The sequence below is a fragment of the Terrapene carolina genome, unplaced genomic scaffold (genome assembly GCF_002925995.2).
Source record: "Terrapene carolina triunguis isolate 2854851 unplaced genomic scaffold, T_m_triunguis-2.0 Scaffold35022, whole genome shotgun sequence".
Classification (NCBI taxonomy): domain Eukaryota; kingdom Metazoa; phylum Chordata; order Testudines; family Emydidae; genus Terrapene; species Terrapene triunguis.
The window spans coordinates 5,109,150-5,136,751 of NW_020699373.1; the positions used below are offsets into that span (position 1 = coordinate 5,109,150).

Sequence of the window (27,602 nt, forward strand, 5' to 3'; positions counted from 1 at the left end):
ATAAAAATCTCATCTCAAGCAGAATCTTATAGTGTTAAAAGAGAAACTGAAGTGAAAGATTAGTAATGCTTATTTATTTGCAAGATGAAGCCCTTACCAGTAAATGGATCAACTACTCCACTTAAAGGAGCTACCACATTAGATGCCGAACCAGGGACATAGCGACCAGCACCTAAAAGATGGCAATTGAGGGATTACATTAATGTATACCACAGCAAGGAAAGTAAAAAGATAACTAGGTTTTTCTGCTATTGATGAAATTATATCACACAGTCACAATATCCGTATACCCCTTAAAGTAAAAATGTTATTTTTAATGAAATAAAAGTTATCCTCAGCATTTCACACAGTTTGAGGATTGTGCTACACGGTGGTATGTTAGCTATGCCCTGTTTCTTCTAGCACAAAACTAGAAATTAAAAAATACAAGCCAAACTGATCTTTCTTGAGTGCCAAGTGATTGTCTTATCCCCACACCAACAGTTGTAGTCACGATCCTGCTAATTTGAAAGTGTTCTATACTATTACATTAAGACAGTTTTCACTCAGATAAAACCAGAGTAGTAAGAAGATACTAACGTGTAGAATTCTACAGAAAAAACCCAACCCCTAGTTGGCCAAGTGACTTAACAAAAGTTTAGCAAATATGAGGGTTAAGCACCTTGTTTCCTCTGCAGCTGGAGTGGTGGTACACTGTAGAGGACAAACTGAACTGTGTGAGGTAGAAGAGGGAGCCTCATATCACTTCTCCTCACAGTGGATTATCACAGCAGAGGAGTCAGTCTGGTCAATCTGAGTCAAGAGGAGTCAATCTGATCAAGATTGTGGCCCCCAAAATGAAGGGATGGGTGGAAACTTAGTGCTCTTTGTTGGCCATTGATTGGGCCTGAACATGATAAAAACCCACCTTTTGATGCCTGCCAGAGCATCAGAACAAAAATCAAGTTATGCAATACCTGTAAATGGATCTGGTGCAGGTACAGCATTGGACCCAGATGAAGAGCCCGGAACATAGCGACCCCTGCCTGTGAAGTAGTAAGAAAAGGAAAGCCAGTTTATTTTCTTATGTTGATGATAATTTTTACTGAAACCCATTAGTCTCTGCACTGGTCACTCCTCAGATAGCAAAGTGGCTCAAAATGAGGCTGAATGCAGTTTGTGCCTGGGGTGATAAAAATGTTTTGCAGGGTTTTTTTTGTTGTTTCTAAAGAAAGTTATACATACACACATACCATACATATACCCACACTTTCTAGTCATCTAGCCAAGCCAACTGAGCATTTTTTTTTCTCATTTAAAAAAGGTATACATTCCTACACATTTGTTGTGACTGTCAGCCTCCTACCAAGTTGCCAAATCAATCATCTATGTTGCAAAATTAAGGCACTCTTGGGTTAAAATCATTCCATTTAGATTGAGATTTACCAGATTTGCAATGTATCTCCAAAAGGAAGATACTATTAAAAGTCTTGCATACAAAATTATGTCTGTTCACTGAGCTTGACTACCCTCAAGAAGTCAGCTCCACCTATTTAAAAAAAAAGGACAATGTCAAAAATGTACTTTATTTTTAAAATAAAATTTAAGAAAGTTTCCTTGCTACTACCACGTTATCAATAAAGGAGGAGTTCACTTTCCACCATGTATGTAGTTTACTTTTTGTTCTTCAATGGGATTGGAAAATGCACATAGTAGTCTATCCTATTTAGGTTCTTGCACCTTGTTCATTACCATTTGAGCACTTTCTAGACTTTCAAAAGACAAACTGGGTGAGGTAATGTCTTTTATTAGACTAACTTCTTTTGGTGAGAGACAAGCTTTAGTGCTTACAAAGAGCTTTTCTTCAGGTCTAAGTAAGCAGAAACACTATCTATCAAGTGGGGTTCCTCTCCATTCTTCCCCAAGGAATTAATTGCATGTGTATGTTCTTATTAGTTATTTCAACAGTTCATAATCAGTTGCATTTGATTTTCATAAACTAGCAAAATGCTGAAGTAACACATTGCAAGGTAATGTTTCAATCTCAACAGAACTTGTAACTGAAATATAAAACTATTCAGACTTTTTTTTTTAAAAGCACTAAGCAACAACAACAACAAAATTGTACTAAGATTCCTGAGAGCTTTTTAATTTAAGGTTAAAAAAAAAAAAAGTTATGCTGTTTTGAAAAGCTTTGTTCTTATTACTGATTATAAAAAGAAAATTGAAGAGTGACTAAATTTTTGTTGACAGTTCAGTTTAACAAAAAATGCAAACCCAACACAGCAGTTAAATTAGTAACAATTAAACAAAACATAGTGGAAGTCAATTTAAGTCAATCAGAAACTAGATCAGGCAAAGCCCCACAGCAAATCAGTGTCTTGCTATACAAGTATTGGAAATGGAATTTGGAAGCTTAGTGGGCTCATATTTGCATGGTAATATACAGAATGCTTTCCCAGCATTCTGCTAAACTGATGTCCCAAATTTGTGAACATGCCAACTATATAAAAATATGTTGTACGCTGCAGACAGAAAAGAACACGCACCTTATAGTTTGCAGTTTTAATTCAGAAAGATATTAACATTTGAGATCTTAAAGAATGCACCAGTGATAATTAAATTTTTTCCTTTACCTGTAAAAGGATCTGAAAATCCAGTGTCTGTATTCCCCAGCGTTTGCCCTTTGGTGTTGTCTATAATAAACTTAACCACCTGATCCAGAAACATGGCATTTAGATCATTCTTCTGCAGGAAATTGTATGCAGTCAGCCAGGGATCATCACTGATGTTATATGGCAATTTGTAGGAAGGCCCATTTTCATTCACATCAATCGTGAAAACATAATCATATTCCTTTAAGTGGAAATGAAAATGGAAATAAGTCAAAGAGGTGTCATCACATATTTATCTACAGATACATCAAATATGGACTGTAAGAACAGTACAGGCAAATGATGCCGGACTAAGATTTCTTGTTTTGAGAACACAAATATCCTTGTTATTAGATTTCATTAAACTGTAAAATATAGTACTCTCCTATGCTGACTGTTGTCTAAATATTTTATTTTAGAAAATACTGGACACAGTTAAAAAACAAGTGTGGGCTAGATTAGCAAGTTTTACCATGAATAGAAGTGATGGTTTCCCTTAGAGTGCAGAGATGTTCCTTTTTAAAGGGGCAAAGAATAGGAAAACTGAAATCACACTTCCGTGGGTGTGGCTTTTAGAGACAAACTAACACTAAAAATAATTAAGCAGATATATCACATCAATTCTCATGAACAAGTCTGGCCATCTACAGAGGCTGCAGAGGTTAGAATAGATCAGACACACTATAAAATGCAGTCTTGAATGTAAGTATACATATGTAGCATGAGAAACTGGTGACCTTTTCAGACATACAACTACAACTCCCATTGAAGTCAACAGAAATTGCAGGTACTGAAAAGCAGGCCACAGGATAATCAAAATATAATGAGGCATTAGCAGTAAGCAATAAACACGTAAGAACTCAATCCCAAATAGTAAATTAAACACTGTTTAGAGTTTATACAGTTTTCCACATCAGCTAGTTGACTCTAGCAAATGTATTTCAGAAATATTAAGGTATACACTGTAGACAAGTACAGTATCTAACATTTCTGCTTCTAAATAAGATGTTTGTTAGACCTAGGATCTATAATGAAGTAATGACAAGTACATAACTTATTTAAAAGTTTATTCCAAACAATGACTGGAGTAATGTGGGGTTTTTTGTATGAAGAGTTACTAGAACATCAATACGATGATCTAAGAAAAAACTTTACATACCTTTCCTTCAAATAAAACCCTTCCAGATGTTTGCTGTGTGGCTCCAGATGAGCCAACCACTTCACCAATCTTGATCCACCTCCCTTCACTAACACTCCACTGATAGGCTTCAACTTTCCCATTATCTCTAATTAGTCGTGTCTGCCCCTCTCTTGTTCCTTGAAATAAAAATAAATAAATAAATAAAATAAAAAAGACATTGCATAGCTAGAGAGAACTAAGTCAGTGAATCAGCTTCCAATGAGAAATAAGAATGTTTCCAAGTTAAAAAAAACCTTCAAATTTGGCTCAGGTTTTTACCTCCTGACTGGGGTGGGGGGGGTGTGTGTTGTGTGCACGCGCGTGTGCATACATCTTTCTGCTTAAGAGCTATCCAAATTATCATTGCTTCCTTTCATTTCACTTGGCTCCAGTCTTTTCTTATAGGGAGCTTCATTTTGAAGTAAGTAAATTTAAGACTAAATTTTGATGCAATTAAGACATCAGTTCTATTTCAACATTCATAGTTTGAAAGTGTTAAGTTTGTTTTGTAACTATTTTTTTCTTTTTTAGGAAAACAATGCCATATCAAGTTGTCCCTTACTGAGTCACATTGCTAAACAAAAACTGTTGCATAATAAAGCCATTAAAGGCGCATCATAAATGTAACCTGTTCTATTTCTATGAAGTGATATTCTTCTATCAGTTAAATCCTCAGAAACAAAATCTTTTATTAGCGGCGTAACAGAGCCTCCATAACACCAGTGAACACAGAAGAATGAAATTTTTATTGTTAAAAAACACAATTTAAGTGATCAACAAAGCCTGCTCCATCCCCAGGAGAGATGAAGCTCCTGATGCTACAAAACCAAGGTTTATTATTGTTTGTTTTTTAATGCAATAGAAACTGAAGAATTTACCAGGTTCTTTCAGATGTTCTCTTCCAGGAAGATCATCAGCATTAATGTCTCCCAAATCACTAGTTTTGGGGTCAATAGTTGCCTGGGAAAGTTCATTTTCAAAAGCTTGAATCTCCTCAGCACTTGCTGTGCGCTCCAAAGACTCTGTAAATACTCTGATAATCCCATCACTGAATGCAGAGAAATACAACACATTTAAAAATGTAATCTCCATCATCTGATATGTCAAAGTGGTTATGTTCCTGGTATGGAATAAAGTTATTTCTAATATGAATTTAACTTTAATAGGCTAAAAACCAGTATCTGCTATACAAAAGATTCGGTTCTCATGTTGTCATTTTATCACAAAAAAATAAGCAGACAGAGTAGAGGTGCCTTGAGGCAGAATACACCTATCAAATGACTTTGGTACAGAGTAATTGCTAGCCTATCCATGGTACTGAACTTTAAAAACCAGCCACATTTCCAAGGTACTATTTCTTCTGACGTCCTCAGAATAGTAAAAGTGTTCTACTGAAACTAAGAAAATATAAAACCTCCTCCAAAATAAGAAATTTTATCCTGAAGCAAGGCACTTCTCCCACACACAATGATGCATATAATCAGTTTGACAAAGTGTTTTGCAAATTTAGCTCACTACATATTTATACAGACAGAGTGAGGTCTGGATACCTTGCACCAACCACGATGTCACCATTGTCTAACACACAGCAGCTCCAAACAGACTGAGCTGGAAGTCTGATTATCTGAGCACATTCCCCTCGTTTCCAGATTCTAAGTGATCTGTCCTCTCCAGTGGTTACAAAATCTGAAAAGAGAGAACATATAGACGTTTAATATAAAAACAAAGATAAAAAGGTACAAAGTAGCTTCCTGCAGCTAAATACTTTACAATTAAATGCTTCTTGTTTCTCCTTAAATAGGTCTACAGGGAAAGAAAAGGTAAAATAGTCATTACTCATCCTTCTTTCTCAAAAAAATGCTCAACTGTGTAAACTGGTGGGCTGATCCACTAGCCGGGAAGGTGAAATTATACTCCAAACAACAGCACAGTTCCAGTTCCCTTCTCAGGGCTTTATTAACAAAGCTTAAAAAAACCAAAACAGTCTCACCATCATCAAGGCATTGTCTTCCGGGGGGTCTGCAAGGACTTCAGTCTTCACAACTCTCCCTAGTGGAGGCTTTCTGCCAGCTGGCTCCTGCAGGTGTCCCCTTTGAAGGCCTTACAGGTGCAAGACAGACACCTCCTAGGCCCTTCCCGAACCCTCGGCCTCTCCCATCTGCCCCTCTGTCTAAGAGGCAGCAAACCTCATATGCTATTTACTGTTGAGCGCACAAACTAGGAGAAACATGTGACCTGCTACTACAGCTGCCAGTTTTAAAGGGTACAAGAACTGTAACAAGTGCACTGAGACATGTGCATGCACCCCCCGAGGCACCGTGCTCTGTTACAGTGCTTTTGGAGCTTTAGTTTTCATCAAGTGTGCAAACATTCTATAAATCATATAAAGGTCTTATGATTAACACACAAACCTGAGAATCAACTTCTTCTGTAAACTTGGGCAAATCACAGTCCTGAGCCTCTGTTGTCACATCTAACTCTCAGATAGGTAGTGAAGGTTATATAATTAACATTTGCAGCGTGCTCTGAGATCCTTCTGCAGAAGTTGCTATAGGAATATTAAATATTGTCTCTACGACTATTGCTATGTATAAGTATCATTTTTGCACTATGCTATGGTACTGATAGGCAGATGGCAACCCGGGCTGAAATCCTGGCCCTGTTGAAGTCAATGGGAGTTCTGCCATTGACTTCAGCGGGGCAGGATTTCACCCGATTCCCAGGACCTTTTGGCTCATATCTATTTTCTGAGCAGTTCTGAACCCAGATGTTCAAGAACATTTCTCCTGCAGTGACATGTTCGTTGTCCAAACAGAAAAATACAGAAAATAGAATGCCGATGAAAGAACTCAGATTATATAATGGTACCAGAACTGCCATTCATTTTAAAAAGCTATTTTGCTATTTTACTTTGGAAGTAAAGTCTTACCTTTACAATGAGGGAAGACAGATATGCTGTATATATAATTTGTATGTCCGTAATAAATCTGAAGACACTCGCCCGAGATCTGCCACCTTCGAATACTGGCATCATTAGCACAGGAAAGAAATTCTGTGTCACTTAAAATCGCTAAACCTCTCACACAATCTTCGTGTCCTTTATAAAGGAAAGGAAAAGGTTTTATGAACAACCAAATATTGCTTTCAGCAGCAGCAGCTTAACATATTAATATCTTATTTTGCAACCTTATTTCTTTATCCTAGAAACTGATGTTTAATAAAGACCCAGCTTTAAAAAAATTCCTTTGCTTAGCACTTTCTGAAAATCAGGCCTCTTTAATGTGTCTCAAGTTGGGTACCCAAAAATCACTAGCCACTTTTGAAAATCTTGGTCTAAATATTAAGTTACTTGAACCATTAAATTTTCACAAACTGGAAGTTGATTTATAAAGATGTCAGATTAGAAAATACTCTCAATTTTACCCAAATACTTACCAGTGAATGTTCTCTCGCATCTGCCTGCTTTCCATAGTTTAATAGTTTTGTCAGCTGAACCAGTCAACATTAATCCCTGCTCAGGCAGTATCTTCACTGCCCATACTGCAGCTGTGTGACCCTGTGAACAAGAACAGTGTTAGAATAGCTAGAGAACAACTGAATTTACAAAGCTGTTCAATTATTCATTATTGGATATACTCATGAAGAACTACTATACCTGTAATGTCATCATGCATTTGTCATTCAACCAGACTTTAGCTGTGGTATCCCATGAGCCACTAAGCAATGTGCCAAATTTCCCAGATGAAAGGCTGCAAACTGGAACAAACATTCAAATCAGCATTGACACATTCCTATCCTCTGCCCCTTTCTTATTCCAGTAACATATGGAAGGAGATTTTTCTTATGTTAGCGGCATATATTCATGGAATGTAATTTTTTTTAAACTTATTTCCAGGGCAAGCTTTTGGTCCTTTCCTCTTCTACTTTGGAAAGGGAATTTAGCATAACTTCAGGTCACAGTACTAACTAGAACTAAATTCTTCAGAGGACATCTCTGTGACCCAGAGGTCCATTGGAGCCAGCTGGCAAATGGTACGCTGTTCTGTAGCAGCAACTCCTAGCAGGCCTGACTAACTCACTACACCTAGCACACAGCTTTCGGGGTATTTATCCATAAATGATGTAATGTAAGAGCTTAAATGAAAGCAAGCATCACGCTGATCATTAATGTCATTGTGAAATATATGTATAATGAAAATATGTTCCTAAAGTCTGAATCTAGACAGGACTCACAAACAGGTTTCTGCCAGACAAAGGTTGTATATTCACCTGTCTCGGTTCACACATAAGTTAAGCATAATAAGCCAATACAATGGAAACCCAATTTACATATGAAGTCAACAGGGAGGCAATACACTACAGACTGAACCACAGCAGGAAGTAAACTAACAACACATTTACATTCATGAAAACGGGATCCCAACCAAACTTGGTAGGAGACACTACAAAAGGACATGGGGGGGAGGGGAGGAGAGAGACAAAAAGGCTCTAGACAGGAGGTTAGTCTCTAAGTTTAGCATGTATTGATTTGATTTTATATGTAACCCTTCTGGTTTCATTATCCTTACTCACTAAAGTAGAACTGCAGCATTACGAATACCTCAAGAATGGAGGTTGTTCATAATTATGGTTGTTCTTTCAAAAGTTTACAACTGAAGATTGACTTAATACAGCTTTGAAACTTTACTATGCAGAAGAAAAATGATGCTTCCCCCCCCCCTTTTTTTTAGTAGTTCACATTTAAAACAGTACTGTATTTGGGGGGGGGAGGGCAAATCTCTGCTGCTGCCTGATTGCGTACTTCCGGTTCCAAATGAGGTGTGTGATTAACTGGTCAGTTCGTAACTCAGAGTTTCTACTGTATGTCTTAAATCTTGATTTTTTATGATAAATTTATGATTGTTTTCACTATAAGTAGATCTCAGTCCTATTGTACAAGGAACTGATCCCAAGTCGAATCATTCAAGCTGATGTGTCTACTGTACCAGGTATGCTGTCCCCAAGGGTATTACCATGAGTGGATAAGGGGCTGAATACAACAGGGGAACGCTTCAAAGTCTTGGGTCTGGGGCAGGGGTGGGCAAACGTTTTGGCCCGAGGGCCACATCGGGGTTGCGCAACTGTATGGAGGGCTGGGTAAGGAAGGCTATGCCTCCCCAAACAGCCTGGCCCCTACCCCCTCCCACTTCCCGCCCCCCTCAGAACCCCCAACCCATCCAACCCCCCCTGCTCCTCGTCCCCTGACCACCTCCTCCCGGGACCCCCCGCCCCTAACTGCCACCTGGAATCCCACCCCCTTATCCAACCTCCCCTGCTCCCTGTCCCCTGACTGCCCTTCCAACCCCTATCCACAGGCCCCCCGGGACTCCCACTCCCAACCCTCCCTGTTCCCCATCCCCTGTCTGCCCGCCCAGAACCTCCGCCCCAGCCATCCGCCCCCTCCTCCCTGACTGCCCCCCAGAAGCCCCTGCTCCCTTACCCAACCCCCCCCCCCGCCCCCTTACCAGCCGCAGGAGCTCACAGCTGCGACACCCGGCCAGAGCCAGCTGCGCTCCCCACGCTGCCCAGAGGGAGCGGCAGGCAAGAGTGTGGCCTGCGTGGCTGCAGGGGAGGGGGGACAGCGGAGAAGGGGCCAGGCAGGACGGTCCCGCGGGCCGGATGTGGCCCGCGGGGCTGTAGTTTGCCCACATCTGGTGTGGGGTATACCTACTGTTAACCTCCAAGGCAACATAAGGGTTTGTATAGCCCGGAGATTGATTGGGTAGCTAACAGACTGGAGGTGTCAGGGAGCTGACTCCCAATTAAGCACAAACAAGTCTCTCTCACACTGGAGTCAGGGAGGATAACAAGGTGTCTCTCGCCTGGCTGGCACTGCGAGGGGGTGGGTCCCCAAGCATCTACACTGAAATTTTATAGCCCTGCAGCCCGAACCTTTCAAGCCCAAATCAGCTGACACAGGTCAGCCACGGGCATGAGGATATATCTACACTGCAATGTAAGCCCAGGGTTTGAATTTAGGCTCAAGCCCAACCCCCTTCCATCTACACACAAATCGTTCTAAGCCAGGGCTTGGACCCAGGAATCAAGCCCTAATGCTTTGCAGTGTAGACGCAGCCCCATTTGGCTCATGCTCTGGGAGTCTCAAAAGTATTCCACAATCCAAGGGCCAACTTTCTTTGTCCCCGGGACAGTCAAGTTTGGAGCAGGGCTCATGGTTTTTTAACAGCTCGTAAAGTCCCAAGTGGGGCCCTACTTCAGCATTGAGGCTCCTAGGTGATACCACAACACAAATATTATTAATCCAAATAAATAATTATACATTATGATAGCTATGCGTTGCTCTGTTGAAAACATGAGAGTTACTGTGACTAGTTTACAGAGAATCTGGATTATACAAAACCTGCTGATAGCCATATTTGGAAGTAATTCATCATGGAAAAATACTAAAGAATTCTAAGTCTTAGAAAAGCCACATTTTATGAGCCATATTTTATTTTAACCAAGTTAAAGACAATTTGCATTAGTTCCAGTTTTCGCAAGGGGAATTACAAAACAAGACCTATACTTACCAGTGTTTTTGTGACCCTTAAGGACATAGAGTGGAGCTGTGTCGTCCAGTGTGAAGATGCAAATATTATGGTCATTTCCACCTGTTGCAATTAGCCCATGAGGATAGATGTCATTTGAAGGTATGATGCATACACAAGATACAAAATTGGAGTGGCCACTCATACAATGCATTTCAGTAAACCCCCTGTTAGGACTAAACAGATATACAAATCAATAAATTTACATTTACAGAATCATAAAAGAAAACATACATTAATTTAAGCTACAGCATGTAATTTATATTCAAAAACTCTTGGACTGATTTTTAATATAAATTAAATATTGCTTACTATATATCTATATCTATATAGTAAGCAATATTTAAGCCTGGGCATTTATTTACAAATAACCTAAAGGAGTCAAGAAGTAAAGCCACTACTTCTATTATATTACACATAGAATAGAAGGATTTTTCTTGATAAAGATTTTTGAATGTCAAGTATTTTACTGAATCCCATTTATATTTTTGAAAAGTACTGAGAAGTGTTTGCACAAGCAGAAGATAAAATACTAAATGATTTAAATAGCTACAGAAATTGAGATTAATAAATTCAGAAATAAAGTTAACTTGATAATCATATTTCTTAAAATCTTACTGATTGCCACTTAAGACTGACAAATGTTTACAAGTTCCCTCCAAAATCAGCAGATTTTTTCTTCCATTCTATTTAATACTTAAGGCCCATGCTGCAAATGGGAATTTTACTACTTTCCAATAATTTGCGTTTCCCTTCCTACACATGCAGTTAGCTTTTTAATATTTATTTTGTAATATCCCCTTAATTTTTTTTACATCAGTTTCCCTTATTATAGTCAGAGTGTGGGTTGAAATTGTTTCCATAATCCATCTGGTTATGTTTAACAATAATATAGGCTTCCTGAAACAAGCCTAAGAACAGAAAATCTTTGATGTAATAATACAATCTATCAAATAATACAATATAATATTTTAATCTAGTATCTAGATTACAAGTCAAGATTTCTGTAATGCATCATACAACTTTTATGTTGCATTAATAGTTCTCTGTTTTGAATTTTCAAGTCTTATTTTTTTAAGAAAAGATCATTCTCTATAACTAAGAAGACACCAATCGGCAAATTATTTATGCTTGTGTCATTAGAAGACTTGTGCCAGCTGGCGAAAGGCTGTCTGTTACTACTGCAGACTAAGGCCCCAATCCTGTAATTGACTGTGCATGGGCAACAAACCTCCTCCTCTTTCTTGTTCCTTCCCCCCTCCCCAATGTGAAGTACAAGTGGCTTTAATGGGGGACTGCCTGCACAAAGTCTTTTGCTGGATCAAGGCCTAAGTATGCACTTTTATACTCATGCTTAAGCATGATTAGGTATATACCTTTATAAGCAGTGTGTATGAGCAAAGGTGAGGGCTTGAGGACTGCAAGAATTTTTAATGAATCTGTAAACTTAGGGGTTGTACCATATGATTGGAGAATTGCTAACATAGTTCCTATTTTTAAGAAAGGGAAAAAAAAGTGATCCAGGTAACTACAGGACTGTTAGTTTGACATCTGTTGTATGCAAGGTCTTAGAAAAAAATTTGAAGGAGAAAGTAGTTAAGGACATTGAGGTCAGTGGTAATTGGAAGAAAATACAACATGGTTTTACAAAAGGTAGATCGTGCCAAACCAACCTGATCTCCTTCTTTGAGAAGGTAACAGTTTTTTTAGACAAAGGGAACGCAGTGGATCTAATTTACCTCGATTTCAGTAAGGCATTTGATATGGTTCCACATGGGGAACTATTAGCTAAATTGGAAAATATGGGGATCAATATGAAAATTGAAAGGTGGATAAGGAACTGGCTAAAGGGGAGACAACAACGGGTCGTACTAAAGGGTGAACTGTCAGGCTGGAGGGAGGTTACTAGTGGAGTTCCTCAGGGATCAGTTTTGGGACCAATCTTATTTAATCTTTTTATTACTGACCTTGGCACAAAAAATGGGAAGTGTTAATAAAGTTTGCGGATGACACAAAGCTGGAAGATATTGCCAATACAGAGAAGATCTGTATGACCTTGTAAACTGGAGTAATAGTAATAGGATGAAATTTAATAGTGAAAAGTGCAAGGTCATGCATTTAGGGGTTAATAACAAGAATGTTTGTTATAAGCTGGGGACACATCAGTTGGAATTAATGGAGGAGGAGGAGAAGGACCTCGGAGTATTGGTTGATCACAGGATGACTATGAGCTGCCAATGTTATATGGCCGTGAAAAAAGCTAATGTGGTCTTGGGATGCATCAGGCGAGGTATTTCCAGTAGAGATAAGGAGGTGTTAGTACCGTTATACAAGGCATTGGTGAGACCTCGTCTGGAATACGTTCTGGTCTCCCATGTATAAGAAGGATGAATTCAAACTGGAACAGGTACAGAGAAAGGCTACTAGGATGATCCGAGGAATGGAAAACCTGTCTTATGAAAGACAGAAGGAAGGCTGAGGGGAGATATGATTGCTCTCTATAAATATATCAGAGGAATGAATACCAGGGAGGGAGAGGAATTATTTAAGCTCAGTTCCAATGTAGACAGAAGAACAAATGGATATAAACTGGCCATCAGGAAGTTCAGACTTTCTCAGAAATTAGACAAAGGTTTCTAACCATCAGAGGAGTGAAGTTAGGGAACAGCCTTCCAAGGGGAGCAGTGGGGGCAAAAGACATATCTGGCTTCAAGACTAAGCTTGATAAGTTTATGGAGGGGATGGTATGATGGGATAGCCTGATTTTGGCAATTAATTGATCTTTGACTATTAGCGGTAAATATGCCCAATGGCCTGTGATGGGATGTTAGATGGGGTGGGATCTGAGTTACTACAGAGAATTCTTTCCTGGGTGTCTGGCTGGTGAATCTTGCCCGCATGGTCAGAGTTTAGCTGATCGGCATATTTGGGGTCAGGACAGATTGGCAGAGGGCCTGGGGTTTTTTTGCCTTCCTCTGCAGCGTGGGGAATGGGTCACTTGCTGGAGGATTCTCTGCACCTTGAAGTCTTTAAACCACGATTTGAGGACTTCAGTAGCTCAGACATAGGTTAGGGGTTTAATACAGGAGTGGGTGGGTGAGATTCTGTGGCCTGCGCTGTGCAGGAGGTGAGACTAGACAATCATAATGGTCCCTTCTGGCCTTAAAGTCTATGATTCTATAACCTGAAGAGCTAAAGAACAGATTTTTGAAGTTTTGAACAATTACAGGGTGGCAACTGTACGCGTCTCAACCTACAAAGTGCCTGCTGTAATACTGTTTTTTTCCACATTCTGATTTGGGGTTTTTCACAGCTACATCATAATTGGACAAAAAACATTTACTTTGAAATATTCATATTTTAAAAGGAATGTCAACTAAAAATTCACACTTCTATCTAAAGGTTTTTTGTTTTTCTTTTTTAACCTATAAGACACACCTAATATTAAAATAAATTAGAGATTAGAGGAGAATAATATTTCTATTTTAGGTTTGTTTACACAATACTTGATCACTCTCTGTACACAGTTTCAAGGCTTCCTCTGAACAGTCAGTCTAGTTGAGAAAAACAGTAATTAAAAATATAAAAATCTGGCAAACTACAAAAGTTGGCAGGTACTGAACCTGAAACAACTTTAAACTCAACTTTCCAGGTATTGTATGCAGCTGTATCTCTACTTCCTTGAATGTCTCAGATGCACAGGAATCAGTGAAAATGTTATTTAACCCCACACTCCAAAGGCTTTCTTGTAAAAATCATGATCTTCCCCCCACCCTTCCTTCAGCTTCTCAAATGCTACATGTAGGTGGAAGTCACAATACGCACAATAGTGGAAGTCACAATAGTCAGCTAAAACCTCTCCTCCAGCAAAAAATAGAAAAACAAAGGGCTGTAGCAACCCCAGGTGCAGCCAAACATTTGTATAGGATAGCTTACGCATTGATCCCTTTTCGCTGTATCCCTATAATTTCCTAAAGTGGACATATTGCTATTACTCACATTGTGATCCCTAACAAAGAGCTGTTACATTCATTTGGAAGAGAGGACAAATCCCTCCTTTGTGATAAAGTTGTTAGGAAATTTTAAGAGTCTATCCCTCCAGTGACACAGGCTCTCTATACTTTCCCTCACCCAAATCACAGTTTTATATCACAGCCTCCTGGCAAAATATTCAGACAAACTTGTCAATTGCTTCTCTTTCCACTCTCTGTTAGAAAAAGTGCATACCCACTAAATCAAGGATATGGTTCATAATTTTAAACTATACACACAGCAGGAAATATGTTTTGCTGCTGCCCCAAGTATACACTACAATACTACATAGCAGTACATCTACTGATTATAACAAAAGACTGGGAATCAGCTCTCAGTTTCAATTCTTGACTTGCTCTCTTAGTTTCAATTCAATGACTCACAGTGTGACCCTGGCAAGTCTACTTCGAAACAAAATTGTACAGTTGTTTGTAACACCTAAGATTTTTATAACTGAAAGCAGTCAACAAAAAGGTTTATCTTTATTTTTCAGTTTGTTTTGCGCATTGGACTGTACTTTGTGTACAAGTAGTGTCAGCGCATACAATATCTGTATATTCAGTTTCTAACTTGCTGAAGCGACCATTGTGAACATTAAACACAAATACCCTTTTAAAAGATCTGTGAAAATAATTTAAAAATTTTCGAACACTCTTTGCCCTGTCAAAAACTTGAATGACTATTTTTAAAAACTAAGTTTACAGTATCACTTTTATCTCTTATTGCTTCAGTAATCCCATCTATAAACAGCATTCACACATTTATGGGAGCGATGGAAAAATGTAGCATCTGTAAAGCACTCTGAGCTATTGAGATAAAATGACCTATAAGAGCATCATTCCCTGAATTCCCCAGAAAGTAGACACAAGGACTACACTTTATGATCACTCACAGAGCAGCCCGCTATCCAACTGGACCAGACCCGCACAAAAAGCCCTGATGAAGAGCAACCACAAGTCTGCTCACTCCACAGTGTCGTTATTCAATCGAGAGAGTCACAAGGTGGTTAGAAAAAGCACAGTGCAAGCCATTAAGGCTGTAATCTATTTTTAAAACAGACACAGACATGTAAATAGCACCAGCCATAGAAAGAACAGAGAGATTCGACTCCTTTGCACTAAGAGTCTGAACGCTTATGGCCAAATTCAGCTGCGAGACACGTCCCCCCAACTCCCAAAGTGAGGCGCCGGGGAAGAGTGTGGCTCTTAGGGCCAAGAAGGGAATATCAGAGCGATATCAGTGGGGCTGGCCTGGCGGAGGCACAAGTGCCCCTATTACAGGGGAAGGCGGGGTCCCGCAGGCCTGCTGTCGGCGCAGCACAGGACTGGGGGGCGCGGGCTACAGGGAGCCCAAGCGGCTGCTTCTTCTGCTTCTAGGGGAAAGCGGAGCGCGGAGCACAACAGTGTGGGGCCCGGCCACCCCACATGCCCCCGAAGAGCCCGGTCCCCGCCCCCAGCACTCACCCGTCGGGGGCCCACAGCCGGGCGGTTCGGTCCCGGGACACAGACACGAAGCCTCCCGGCGGGAACAGGCCCTGACTCAAGCCCCGCACGTCCAGCTCGTGTCCCCCCACGGAGCAGCGGAGCCGGTAAGTGCCGCCCGCGCTCGCCATGGCCGCGGCTCTCCCTGCAGCTGGAAACCTCGCCTCAGCCCGGGAAAGCCGGCGGGCAGCGGAGGTACCGTAAAGAGAGACCCTGACACAGCAACAACACCCCTCCCCTCCGCCGGAAACCGTCATCAACAAGTGCCGGGCCTCCGCCCCCAGAGGCATTGGGACCATTGAAGGAGTGGAGACTGCATATCCCAGCATGCGGAGCGCCAGATAGAGAGGAAAGACCAGGTCGGAGATGGCGCGATGTGCGCTGGGAGTTGTAGTCTCAGTAGACCACGGAAGTTAGAGCTGGCGCATAGCATGCTGGGATTGGTGGGCCCTGATACAGCCAGCGCGGAAAGCTTTGCAAGTTGGGACGTGCAAATTGCAATGTCCGAATGTCCTTTCCCAGCGCCTATCTGTCCTGAGGTTCCTGCGGGCCTTTCCCCCTCTCCCTTTAGTGGGGTAAACTGTGCATTCTCAGCGGGGGGGCGCTCGTTCTCCCTCCTGGCTGTTGGAGGCGGCGGGAGTTCAGAATCTCGCGAGAGCGGAAGGAGCGCGGTCGATGATTGGCTGCTGGGGCCGGTGGGGCGGGGTTGGTCGGTTGCTGTGATACTGGCGTCGCGTGGGGACGGGGGACGGGTCGGTTAGGAAGTAAATCGGCTCCAACTGGCCCTGGAGAGCGGCCGGCTCGGGTGAGACCGCGGGGCCGGGATTCCAACCGCTGCCCGCGCTGAGGGCCCGCCTCCCGGTAGGGCGAGACCCCGCGCTCCTGCCTGGCGCTCAGTCGCACTGGGGAGAATCGGGGGCCGGATCCGAGTCTTCCCGTGACCGTCCCGGGAGGAAGCCACCCCTCAGCGCCGCCCCTAGTGCCCGGCGCACAGCCTCTAGTGCCCGCACCCCCCAGCGCCGCCTGTAGTGTCCGCAGCGCCGCCCCTAGTGCCCGGCACACAGCCTCTAGTGCCCGCTCCCACCAGCGCCGCCCCTAGTGGCCGGTGCGCCGCCCCTAGTGCCCGGTGCGCTGCCCCTAGTGCCCCTGCGCCGCCATCCCTTGTGTCCCCCAGCGATGCCCTAGTGCCCCCCCATCCACCAGCTCCATCCCTAGTGCCCCCTGCATCGCCCCTAGTGCCCCACCCACCAGCGCCGCCCCTAGTGCCCGGTGCGCCGCCCCTAGTGCCCGGTGCGCCACCCCTAGTGCCCCTGCTCTGCCATCCCTTGTGTCCCCCAGCGCTGCCCTAGTGCCCCCCCATCCACCAGCTCTAGCCCTAGTGCCCCCTGCATCGCCCCTACTGCCCCACCCGCCCCTAGTGCCCGGTGCACAGCCTCTAGTGCCCAGTGCGCAACCCTAGTGCTCGCACCCCCCAGCACCATCTCTAGTGCCCGGCGCACAGCCTCTAGTGCCCGGTGCACCGCCCCTAGTGCTCGCACCCACCAGCTGCCATCCCTAGTGCCCCAGCACTGCCATCCCTAGTGCCCCAGCACTGCCATCCCTAGTGCCCCCAGCGCTGCCCCTAGTGCCCCTGCACCGCCCCTAGTGCCTGCACCCACCAGCACCGCCCCTAGTGTCCCCCAGTGCTGCCCTAGTGCCCGCACCCACCGGCGCCATCCCTAGTGCCCCCCAGCGCTGCCCTAGTGCCCACACCCACCAGCTCCATTCCTAGTACCCCCACAACACTAGCACCCAATACCCCCATCCTCCCTGTGCCACCCTGGCTACCTACCCATCCTCCTAATAGCCCCACTGTAATCCACACAACCTACAGTGCCACCCCTTATACTTCCTTCTGCTCCCTGTATTCTCCCCACATTCCCTGTGCTGCACCTTATACTCCCCACCCACTCAAGTATTTCTAGTATTCCCACAGTACTCACTATATACCCAGTACTCCCCCCAGCATCACCCATTATTTATACTCCCTATATACCCTAGTACCACCTTACATCCGCTACACGTTCCTCACACCCCTCAACTGTCCAACACCCTCCATTCCTCTCCCAACAAACAACAGGCTCCCTTAGTAACGTAAAGGATCCGTACTAATAAAGGATCAGTTCTAATTAAAGGACATGAGCATCATTTGTTTCTTTCCAGAGAGAAGTTTAAAATAAATAGAAAATGGCAAGCAATCACAAGCCACCTACAGCTCGTCCTGCTTCAAGAGGAGGAGTTGGGCTCACAGCCAGGCCTTCTTCATCCTTGTTACGGACTCCATCAGCAGCCAGAATGGGAACAGGGGTGTGTTAAAGTGATTTAATATGTTTGTTTTGAATGTTTAGATTTTATCCTGATTTTTCTCTCCTGAAGAATTGGGTGCCAGCAGCAATTGTAATTGAAGGTAGCAGTTTGTATTCTTTTTTTGGTATTTCATATTTCTTTCTTCGTTCCTAGAAGATTTGTCTATTGTATGTTAAAAGGAGGTAGGTTGGAAACTGTTATTGCCATATACTGGATGAAATATATCTTTTAGAGTCACAAATAGAAAAAGCAGAAAGATCTGGTTTGTTAGAGAGGTGTCAAGTCACCCTTCGTCAGTTGCCTTCCCCTATGATTTTGTTCATGTCATGGAAGTAATTTACACTGGGTCTTCAGATTGCCTCTGGTCCTTTTATTCTGGTATGGCATGTAAAGGTCAAACCCACAGTACTTAAAAGATTACTGGATCTACAAGCTTAGTGCATCCCACACCTGATATCCTCAAAGGAGCAAAATGCATTTTGCAGAAGTCCTAAGGCATCTGCTGATGCACTTTGGGACTAGAATAAACGGGGTTGGACTTTCGCTTTCACAGTGCAATCCATGGTTAGAAAGACTTGGTTCTTCCCTAACAGTCTGTCCTCTCCAACCAAACTAGAGACATTTGTTTGGAAGAGCAACAAATTGTTCTTCCTTAATTTATGCACTTTTCGGTAGCCAGGAGGCTAGTTTTAGCCTACACCTCTGTTGAAGTAGGAGATTTTAATAAAGAGTAGGCGATTTCAATAAAAAGAAGCATTATATGTGAGGCCTGAGAATGAGACTTGTATGTTTTTCTCCACACATAAGTAGAAATCTGAGCTTTATGGAGATTTTGGACAGGAAAATCAATCGTGCTGTACTTGACTATTAAAATAATAGTCTCACTGAATGGATTTTTTAAATCTAATGCGGGGGAGGGGGGGAAGGGTGTTATTGGAACTAACTGCTAAAAGATAACCACACAACATGATAAACAGAACAGTGGGAATTCAGTTTACACTACCATTTGGGTAGAGGTCAAACCTGAGGGAGAAAAAGAACATCAAGAATGCAAATAAAATAGCCTTGAGTCTCAAAAACAAATATAAAAAGATGTCTGTACTAGAGGTTTTGATTTGATAGTATAGTATTTAGATTTACTTCTAAAATTTTTGGTATAAATTATCACCTGCAAGAAAAATACTTCTAAAGATCTAATGTACTAAGTAAAATACATATGTTAGTTTCTAATTTTTAGAATAGTCCAGACAAGCTTTTAAATGTTCCTCTTAACAACTACATAAATATAACAACTGGTTTATTATTCTGATGTCTTTGTCTAGATGCCCCCTGGTACATCAAGGCCTGGTACTCGTGGTGGTCTCCTAGGTACTGGAGGGGTGTTGTCATCTCAAATTAAAGTCGCAGACCGTCCAGTGACACAACAAGGGTTAAGTGGAATGAAAACTGGAGTGAAAGGTATTTTAATGTATGAAGAATTCTCATCTTAATACAGGAAAGTGTTTTTAACACTGTCAATTAATCAATACAATTTGGGGAAACTGGACGGCAGAGGATCTTTTATGGCCTCTAGTTTGGGACAGAAACTTGAAATTTGGCACTGAGATAGTCACTAGGTCAGACATGTGCCTTTTATAGGTCCTTGGGCAGATTTGGCAGAATGTATAGGGATTTAAAAATATGGCTTGCACATATTTGAATAACAGCCTTACTATATTCTGTTCATATCATGCAAACATAAGTGAATTAGCTGAATATAATTTTCTGTCAGGGTGGATGTGTATGGAATCTTAGCCTTGTCTCATTCCATAAAAAGTTTGACGTTCATGTGGAATTTAGAGCTTTGCCTTATCTATATGATCTACTAATGCATGTATTGAATGAGGGAAGGGGGCAAATGAACCAGCCTCCTGAGTACACATCCTGTGCAAGACAGAGGGTCTTACAAATGTCTAGAAAATAGTTCCATGTTATTGAATGTCTATGCTTTATCGGTTTTTCTCTTAGCATAGTTTCTGTGTGGAATATCTGTAGGTTTTTAGAAAGAAAATTAAGGTTGCAAAGTGAAGCACTCAAAAGTCTGCCTCTTGTGCTAGTGCTTTATGATATGCTCTAATTATGCAAACGTGTATTTTGTGTATTGAATGAGGCAGGGTTACATAGTGAATGAATGGGTCATCATGTGATTCCATCTCTCTTTTTAGGAGAAATTCTTTTTTCAGTTACCACAGTGAAAATTCAGAGTGACTCATTAAGTGGACATACTCTAAATTTACATTGCTGTAATTGAGAACAAATTTTGGCCCTCAGGGTACAGGATGAATGGCATATAGTGATTATGGCCCTGGTCTGAGGACTTAGAAAATATATTGTATCTTGAGTTTGATTATACTTCCTTATTTACAACCGGAGGAAGATTTAGTTGATAAAGAACCTAACACCTTTAACTCCAAAGAAAAAATTCTGATTGCAAAGTCAAAAGTTTCTCATCTGTGTATAAGTAGATTTTACAAGTTCAGAGAAAATACGTATCTTTAAAACAATCTTTAAGATCTCTTTTATAACTTCAGGTTATTCTTATGACTCTTTATGAATCATAACAATAAGAGTTCCCCAAATTTGTGAAGCGTCAGAATAAGGGACACAAGGTAACAATTTAAATGGGAATCCTAAAGTATTTCAAAACATACAGAAGTGAGTCAAATGTCTAACCCAAATATTTGTGTAAGACTAACGCAAATTCATTAAATGATTTGGCGTCTTCCATGTTTTCTGTTAGTTTTAACATTCTAAAATTTCAGGATTTCATATTATTCTCTATAGTTTCCATTTTATGATTCCGTAGACTGTTATGTATAAAAAGGAACTCCAGTAAGAGACTTTATACTTTCACCCTGATCTTGCAAAATGTTAATTTTATTCTCCAGTTATTTTGTAGACTGTTCTACATTATCTACCCTCTTTTCTAATACCCCAATTTTAGATGCACTAAATCACCACTAGCCTCAAATAAGTCACATTTTGACTCGATGACATGGATCACAGAAAGTGTGGAAGTTAGTGAGGTATCTGAAATATTTTTCAAGGAAGAGTAATAGGGAGATTTTTTTTCCTCTCAGCTGAACAAATTGTGATGTAAGGACCTACAGCTAATAGGGCTTAGGGAGGGGAGAGGCAGACAAATGAGTCCGTCCTTCTACTATCTTTGCTTTTAGAAATCTCAGAGGTAGCAGACTTCTCTATGCCTGAACACTACTTACAGTATTCACATCTCTAGGGCGACATTTGAAAAAATTAATATTAAAGAAGAAGGCATAGATTGAGTCTCCTTCCAGCACTGCAGAACAATATTTAAATACTTTATATACAACAAATGTGTATACAGTTGTAATCACATTGATCTCACCCACAATTGGACTATGGTTTGATGTCAGAAATACAGCTCCAGGGCAAGGGGACTTCAGATGTCCTTCTTCGAGGTAGTGGGTTACAACTAGAACTGTTGCTTTTAATTCCAGGGTGTTCAGTTTAGGTCCCAAAATTCCTATCACGACTGTCCTCTCAAAGACTCCGAATTAGCTATGCCCACTAAGCATTGGGAACAGCTGAGGGACAAGATGGGGGTGAATAGGAACTATTTGCAACTCATCATACCTAACGCTGGTTCTATACCAGCCCAGACCCCAGCATTGTTTAGAGGTCCTTTATACTATGTCATGTGGCTATGGCTCCCAGGAGGTTGGCACATCAACCAATGATTTCTGGGGCACAGCAGTGCTCTGACCATGTTACCAAAATATCCCCTATGTTGGAGGTGGCTTAGAGTTGGTGAAAGCCCCATTGGCTGGATCAGCTGTCTTTACACTCCATTTGCTGTTGGAATGGCACAAAGGGGCCACATTGTAGAAGAGAATCTGTCCTAGAATCACCACTGAGCAGGTGAAAAAGAAAGGGCAGATAAATAGCAGCTAGACTTACAGTAGATTGTCACCCAGAGAGAGCCCGCTGATTCATGTGTCACCTCTTTATGCTGTGCGGATAATCTGTTTCTTTATGTGCTGTGATGTTTAGCCTGTAGAACTGGGAGAGAGCATGTGATGCACCTCAAGGTGATTTCAGCTTTATACAAAGAGTGAAAAGAGATACAGGTCAGGGCAGGGAGAACCTGTGTTTTTAAAGGACTCATTCAGCCTGATAGTATGACTGGGCCAGTACAAACTACAAGAAAAGTCAGTCAGAGCTTGGGAGGCTGGAGCAGCATAGAGGAACCAAATCTAAAGGATAGAGGAGTCTAGAACAGCATTGGAGCTGAACATGAAATTCTAAGCTTAGCTGAGGTGGAGAATGTAAGAAATCAAAGTGGGGTTGAAACACTATCCCTGAATTAAGTGTTCCTATGATGCTTTTTATCTTGTATGTCTTTATTTTTAATATGTGCTTGGTTTTTGTAGAGAACACACATATTAGGGCAAGTTATAGCAAGTTTTCCTTAAATCCTCCTTATCTTTTTAGGATGAAGTCACCCTCGTGCAAGGTTCATCTCAGAAATTTTCAGTTGCTTAAGTAATCTAAATCCTCACCAAAGCCTAACATGCATCTCTGATTTCATCTGTATTGATTGAATAAAGGCTGTATGAGGACATTCTGAAGGTGCTGGTTCTCTGTTTGGAGTATAATTTCAGCTCGTCCTTTGTGAACTTAATTTGTGTCTCATTAAAACTCATTCTTTTCTAAGAAAATGTTTCTTGTTCTCCTTTGTTAGGTCCGCAGAGACAGATTATGGATAAATCCTATTATCTTGGACTACTTAGGTATGTTAGTGACAACACTTTCAAGCTGTAGCATAGTTAATGTCTTCTCCCTCCCCTCACCCATATCAAGGAATAAAATACAGCAGCATAAATGGATTAGGTTGGCTGTTCACTTATGATGAAATTCTCCCCATTATAAGGCTTTCCGGGATGAGGAGGGCCTTTGTAGATCCTCTAACCTGGGGTACTTTTCACCCTTAATTCCAAGAATAAATTTGCTAAATTAACATAATTTTTCATTATTGCCCTAAGTATCTTATAAAACACTTTGTCATGTTCAGTCAAATTTCTGTGTTGGATGGGCACTCCTAAATCATATCCTCTTACATAGAGAGGGTACCCATGTTGTGAAACTGTTGTGGGATAGGGTGACCAGATGTCCCGATTTTATAGGGACAGTCCCGATTTTTGGGTATTTTTCTTATATAGGTTCCTATTACCCACTACCCCCTGTCCCAATTTTTCACATTTGCTGTCTGGTCACCCTATATGGGATTGTTCTACTGAAACAACTGAACAATTCTACTTTACAGTTACGCCAAAGGGGAGAAAATACTCTTAATTTAAATAAAATGAACTTTTATGCTATCCTCGTGTTTTATAACTGTTTAAGAGTTTATCCAAGATAGAACCCCCTTTTTTTATTTCTTTAGCTGATCCTAGAGCTGTTTGAGACAACCTGCAATATAAGAGAGATGCCTTGAATACATTTTAAACATACAAGTAACTTTTTGTATTTCTTTTCTATAGGAGCAAAATAAGTGAACTCACAACAGAAATAAATAAGCTTCAGAAAGAAATAGAAATGTATAACCAGGAGAATTCTGTCTATCTGTCATATGAAAAGAGGTGAGTCATGTTGCAGTTAATGCAACATTAGCATAGCCAAATGCCTTGTCAGGACCTTGTCTTTTGTTATATCAGACTTGAATATCTATACTGTGCAACCTACAGAACTATAAAAATGAATACTTGTTCTGATTTTGTTTTGTTGTATAAAACACTTAATCTCATAAACTTGAATTTTTGTTCTTTATCTAGGGCAGAGACTTTAGCTGGGGAAATCAAAGAATTTCAAGGTCAACTAGCGGACTACAATATGGTATGCTGTGGTTAGCTGTTTCACACTGGTTCCCCTCCCCCATTGCTTTTGCATGGTGAACATACTGGTTTTAACCTTCAGTATATTTTTTTTTATGACATTTCTCCATTAGAAAGATTTACTGTTTAAAACTGCTTTAATTCACTTACTAAAAAGGAAACAAATGCTTGCCTAGTTGTCTCATAAGAATATTTACGCCCATACCTACATTTTAGTGTTTTTATGGTTAGACGCAACTTCCTCTTACAATATCAGGATTTGATGGTTATTACAGTATGTCATTGGAAAAAATAATTTCCCTTCTCTTTTCAAGGAAGTCTCAGATTACTTGATCAATGACCTCAATGATAATTTGGGAGTTGTTAATATATCATCATAAGTACAGCCATACTGAATCAGACCAATTATCCATCTAGCCCAGTATCCTGTCTTCAGACAGTGGCCAGTGCCAGATGCTTCAGAAGGAATGAGCAGAACAGGGCAATTTCGAGTGATCCGTTCCCTGTCATCTAGTCCCAGCTTCTGGCATTTGGAGATTTATGGACACCTGGAACATGGGGTTCTGTCCATCACTATCTTGGCTAATAGCCATTGATGGACCTATCCTCCATTATCTATTCTTTTCGAACCCAGAAGTCTTCACAATATCTCCTGGCAACAAGTTTCACAGGTTGACTGTGTTGTTTGAAGAAATACTTCCTTTTGTTTGTTTTAAACCTGCTGCCTATTAATTTTATTGGGTGACCCCTAGTTCTTGTGTAATGTGAAGGGGTAAATAACACTTCCCTATTCACTTTCTCCACACTATTCATGATTTTATAGATCTCTCTCATATCTCCCCCTTAGTCATCTCTTTTCTAAGTTTAATAGTCCCAGTCTTTTTAATCTCTCCTCATATGGAAGCTGTTCTATACCTCTCATCATTTTTGTTGACCTTCTGTTTCCTTTTCAAATTCTAATATCTCTTTTATGAGATGGAGTGACCAGAACTACACACAATATTTCATGTGCAGGAGTACCATGGATTTATATAGTGTCATTATGATATTTTCTGTCTTATTATCTATCCCTTTCCTAATGGTTCCTAACATTCTGTTAGCTTTTTTTGACTGCTGCTTCACATTAAGCACATGTTTTCAGAGAACTGTTCATGATGACCCAAGATCTCTTTCTTGAGCGGTAACAGCTACTTTAGATCCCCTAATTTTGTATGTATAGTTGGGATTATGTTTTCCAATGTCCATTACTTTGCATTTATCAACATTGAATTTGATCTGCCATTTTGTTGCCCAGTCATTCAGTTTTGTAAGATCCCTTTGTAACTCTTCACAGTCTGATTTGGATTTAACTATCTTGAGTAATTTTGTATCGTCTGTATATTATGCCATCTCATTGTTCACCCCCTTTTCCAGATTATTTATGAATATGTTGAACAGCACTGGTCCTGATACAGATCATTAGGGGACCCCGCTGTTTACCTCTTTCCATTGTGATAACTAACCATTTATTTGACCCTTTGTTTCCTGACTTTTAATTAGTTACTGATCCACAAGAAGACCTTTCTTATCCTATGCTTGCTTATTTTGCTTAAGAGCCTTTGGTGAGGAACCTTGTTAAAGACTTTCGGAAAGTCCTATTACACCCTTGTCCACATTCTTGTTGACACCCTTAAGAGTTCTATTAGATTTGTGAGACATGATTTCCCTTTCCAAAAGCCGTGTTGGTTCTTCCCCAACGTATCATGCTTCTTTTTCATCTGATAATTCTGAACTTTCATGTAGTTTCAACCAATTTGCCTGGTGCTGCAGTTAGGTTTACTGGCCTGTAATTGTCAGGATCACCTCTGGAGCCTTTTAAAAAAATTGGCATTACGTTAGCTATTCTCCAGTCATCTGATTCAGAGACTGATTTAAGTGATAGGTTACATACCACAGTTAGTAGTTCTACAGTTATATATTTGAGTTCCTTAGGAATTCTTGGGTGAATTCCATCTGAGTCTGGTGACTTATTACTGTTTAATTTATCAGTTTGTTCCAAAACTTTCTCTGTTGACACCTCAGTCTGGGACAGTTCCTCATATTTGTCACTTGAAAGGAATAGCTCAGTTGTGGGACTCTCCCTCACATCCTCTGCAGTGAAGACTGATGCAAAGAATTCATTTACCTTCTCTTCAATGGCTGTGTTTTCCTTGAGTGCTCCTTCAGCACTTCAGTTGTCCAGTGGCCCCACTGGTTGTTTGAAGCTTCCTGCTTCTGATGTTTTGTTTTGTTTTTTTAATTGCTGGGTTTTTTTTGTTTTTAGCTAGTGTCTCTTCAAATTCTTTCTTGGCCTGGCTTATACTTTTACACTTGACTTGCCAGAATTTATGCTCCTTTCTATTTTCCTCACTAGGATTTGACTTCCAATTTTTAAATGATGCCTTTTTGCCTCTAAATTCTGCTGTTTAACTATGGTGGCATTTTTTTGGTCCTCTGACAGTTTTTTTTATTTGGAGTATATATTTAGTTTAAGCCTTTATTATGGTGTTTTTAAATAGTCTCTGCAGTTTGCTCATTTCACTCTTGTGACTGTTCCTTTTAATTTCCCTCATTTTTGTTTAGTTCCCTTTTTTTAAGTTACATGCTACTGTCGTGCGTTTCTTTGTCTTTTTTGCCCAACAAGGATGTTAAATTTCATTACATTATGGTCATATTACCAAGCAGTTCAGCTATATTCCCCTGTTGCACCAGATCCTGTGCACTGCTGAAGACTAAATCACGAATTGCCTCTCCCCTTGTGGGATCCAGGACAAGTTGCTCCAAGAAACAGTAATTTTTGGTGTCTAGAAATTTTCTCTCTGCATCCCTTCCTGAGATGACATGTACCCAGTGAATATGGAGCTAGTTCCCCCACTACCTGTTTTGTCATTCCTGTACATTTTGTACCCTGATTTTTAGGGTCCCATAGATTTTCTTCATTCCACCAAGTTCTTGTGATGCCTATTATATTAATAGCCTCATTTAATGCCAGGCACTCTAGTTCACCCATCTTAGTATTTAGACTTCTCACATTTGTATATAAGCACTTGTACATTTTGTCAATATTCAGTTGCTTGCTTTTATGTGTTATATTTAAATAGGGTCTCTTATGCTTTACTGTTCCTGACTAGCTTCTACCTGTACTTTACCAACTTCTTTTCTATCCTCTTTACTTGGATGGGGAGTTCCCCCTTTAATAAATTCATCCCTAAGGGATGTCTCTACCCAAACTATGTTCCTCTGCACCTGTCAGCTTTCCTCCAGCCCTTATTTAAAAACAAAATGTTAAATCTGTCGAATTTTACATGTCAACGGTCTGGTTCCTTACATCTGATCACCTCTACACTGATACCTCCACTACTAAATGTTACAGTGTTATATCTTTCAGTACCTTTATATATCTACAAAAAAAA

At 40.8% G+C, this 27,602-nt stretch overlaps 2 protein-coding genes across 2 annotated transcripts in view; one reads left to right on the forward strand and one right to left on the reverse strand.

Annotated features, from left to right (window-relative positions):
* The window catches only part of LOC112116004 (phospholipase A-2-activating protein), a 28,019-nt gene extending 11,777 nt beyond the window's left edge, over positions 1 to 16,242 (reverse strand). Inside the window, exons 1-11 of the mRNA XM_024213267.2 lie at positions 15,896 to 16,242; positions 10,383 to 10,576; positions 7,469 to 7,569; positions 7,249 to 7,369; positions 6,743 to 6,910; positions 5,364 to 5,499; positions 4,692 to 4,861; positions 3,793 to 3,950; positions 2,616 to 2,835; positions 957 to 1,025; positions 98 to 172 (exon numbers count right to left, since the gene is read on the reverse strand). Of these exons, the coding sequence (XP_024069035.2) occupies positions 98 to 172; positions 957 to 1,025; positions 2,616 to 2,835; positions 3,793 to 3,950; positions 4,692 to 4,861; positions 5,364 to 5,499; positions 6,743 to 6,910; positions 7,249 to 7,369; positions 7,469 to 7,569; positions 10,383 to 10,576; positions 15,896 to 16,242 (1,759 nt within the window). The remainder of the gene's footprint in view (positions 1 to 97; positions 173 to 956; positions 1,026 to 2,615; positions 2,836 to 3,792; positions 3,951 to 4,691; positions 4,862 to 5,363; positions 5,500 to 6,742; positions 6,911 to 7,248; positions 7,370 to 7,468; positions 7,570 to 10,382; positions 10,577 to 15,895) is intronic.
* Positions 16,243 to 16,634: 392 nt separating this feature from the next.
* The window catches only part of LOC113405311 (intraflagellar transport protein 74 homolog), a 59,000-nt gene continuing 48,032 nt past the window's right edge, over positions 16,635 to 27,602 (forward strand). The window contains exons 1-6 of the mRNA XM_026646384.1: positions 16,635 to 16,718; positions 18,116 to 18,259; positions 19,582 to 19,717; positions 23,022 to 23,070; positions 23,821 to 23,919; positions 24,112 to 24,172. Coding sequence (XP_026502169.1) covers positions 18,140 to 18,259; positions 19,582 to 19,717; positions 23,022 to 23,070; positions 23,821 to 23,919; positions 24,112 to 24,172 — 465 coding nt within the window. The 5' untranslated portion in view covers positions 16,635 to 16,718; positions 18,116 to 18,139. The remainder of the gene's footprint in view (positions 16,719 to 18,115; positions 18,260 to 19,581; positions 19,718 to 23,021; positions 23,071 to 23,820; positions 23,920 to 24,111; positions 24,173 to 27,602) is intronic.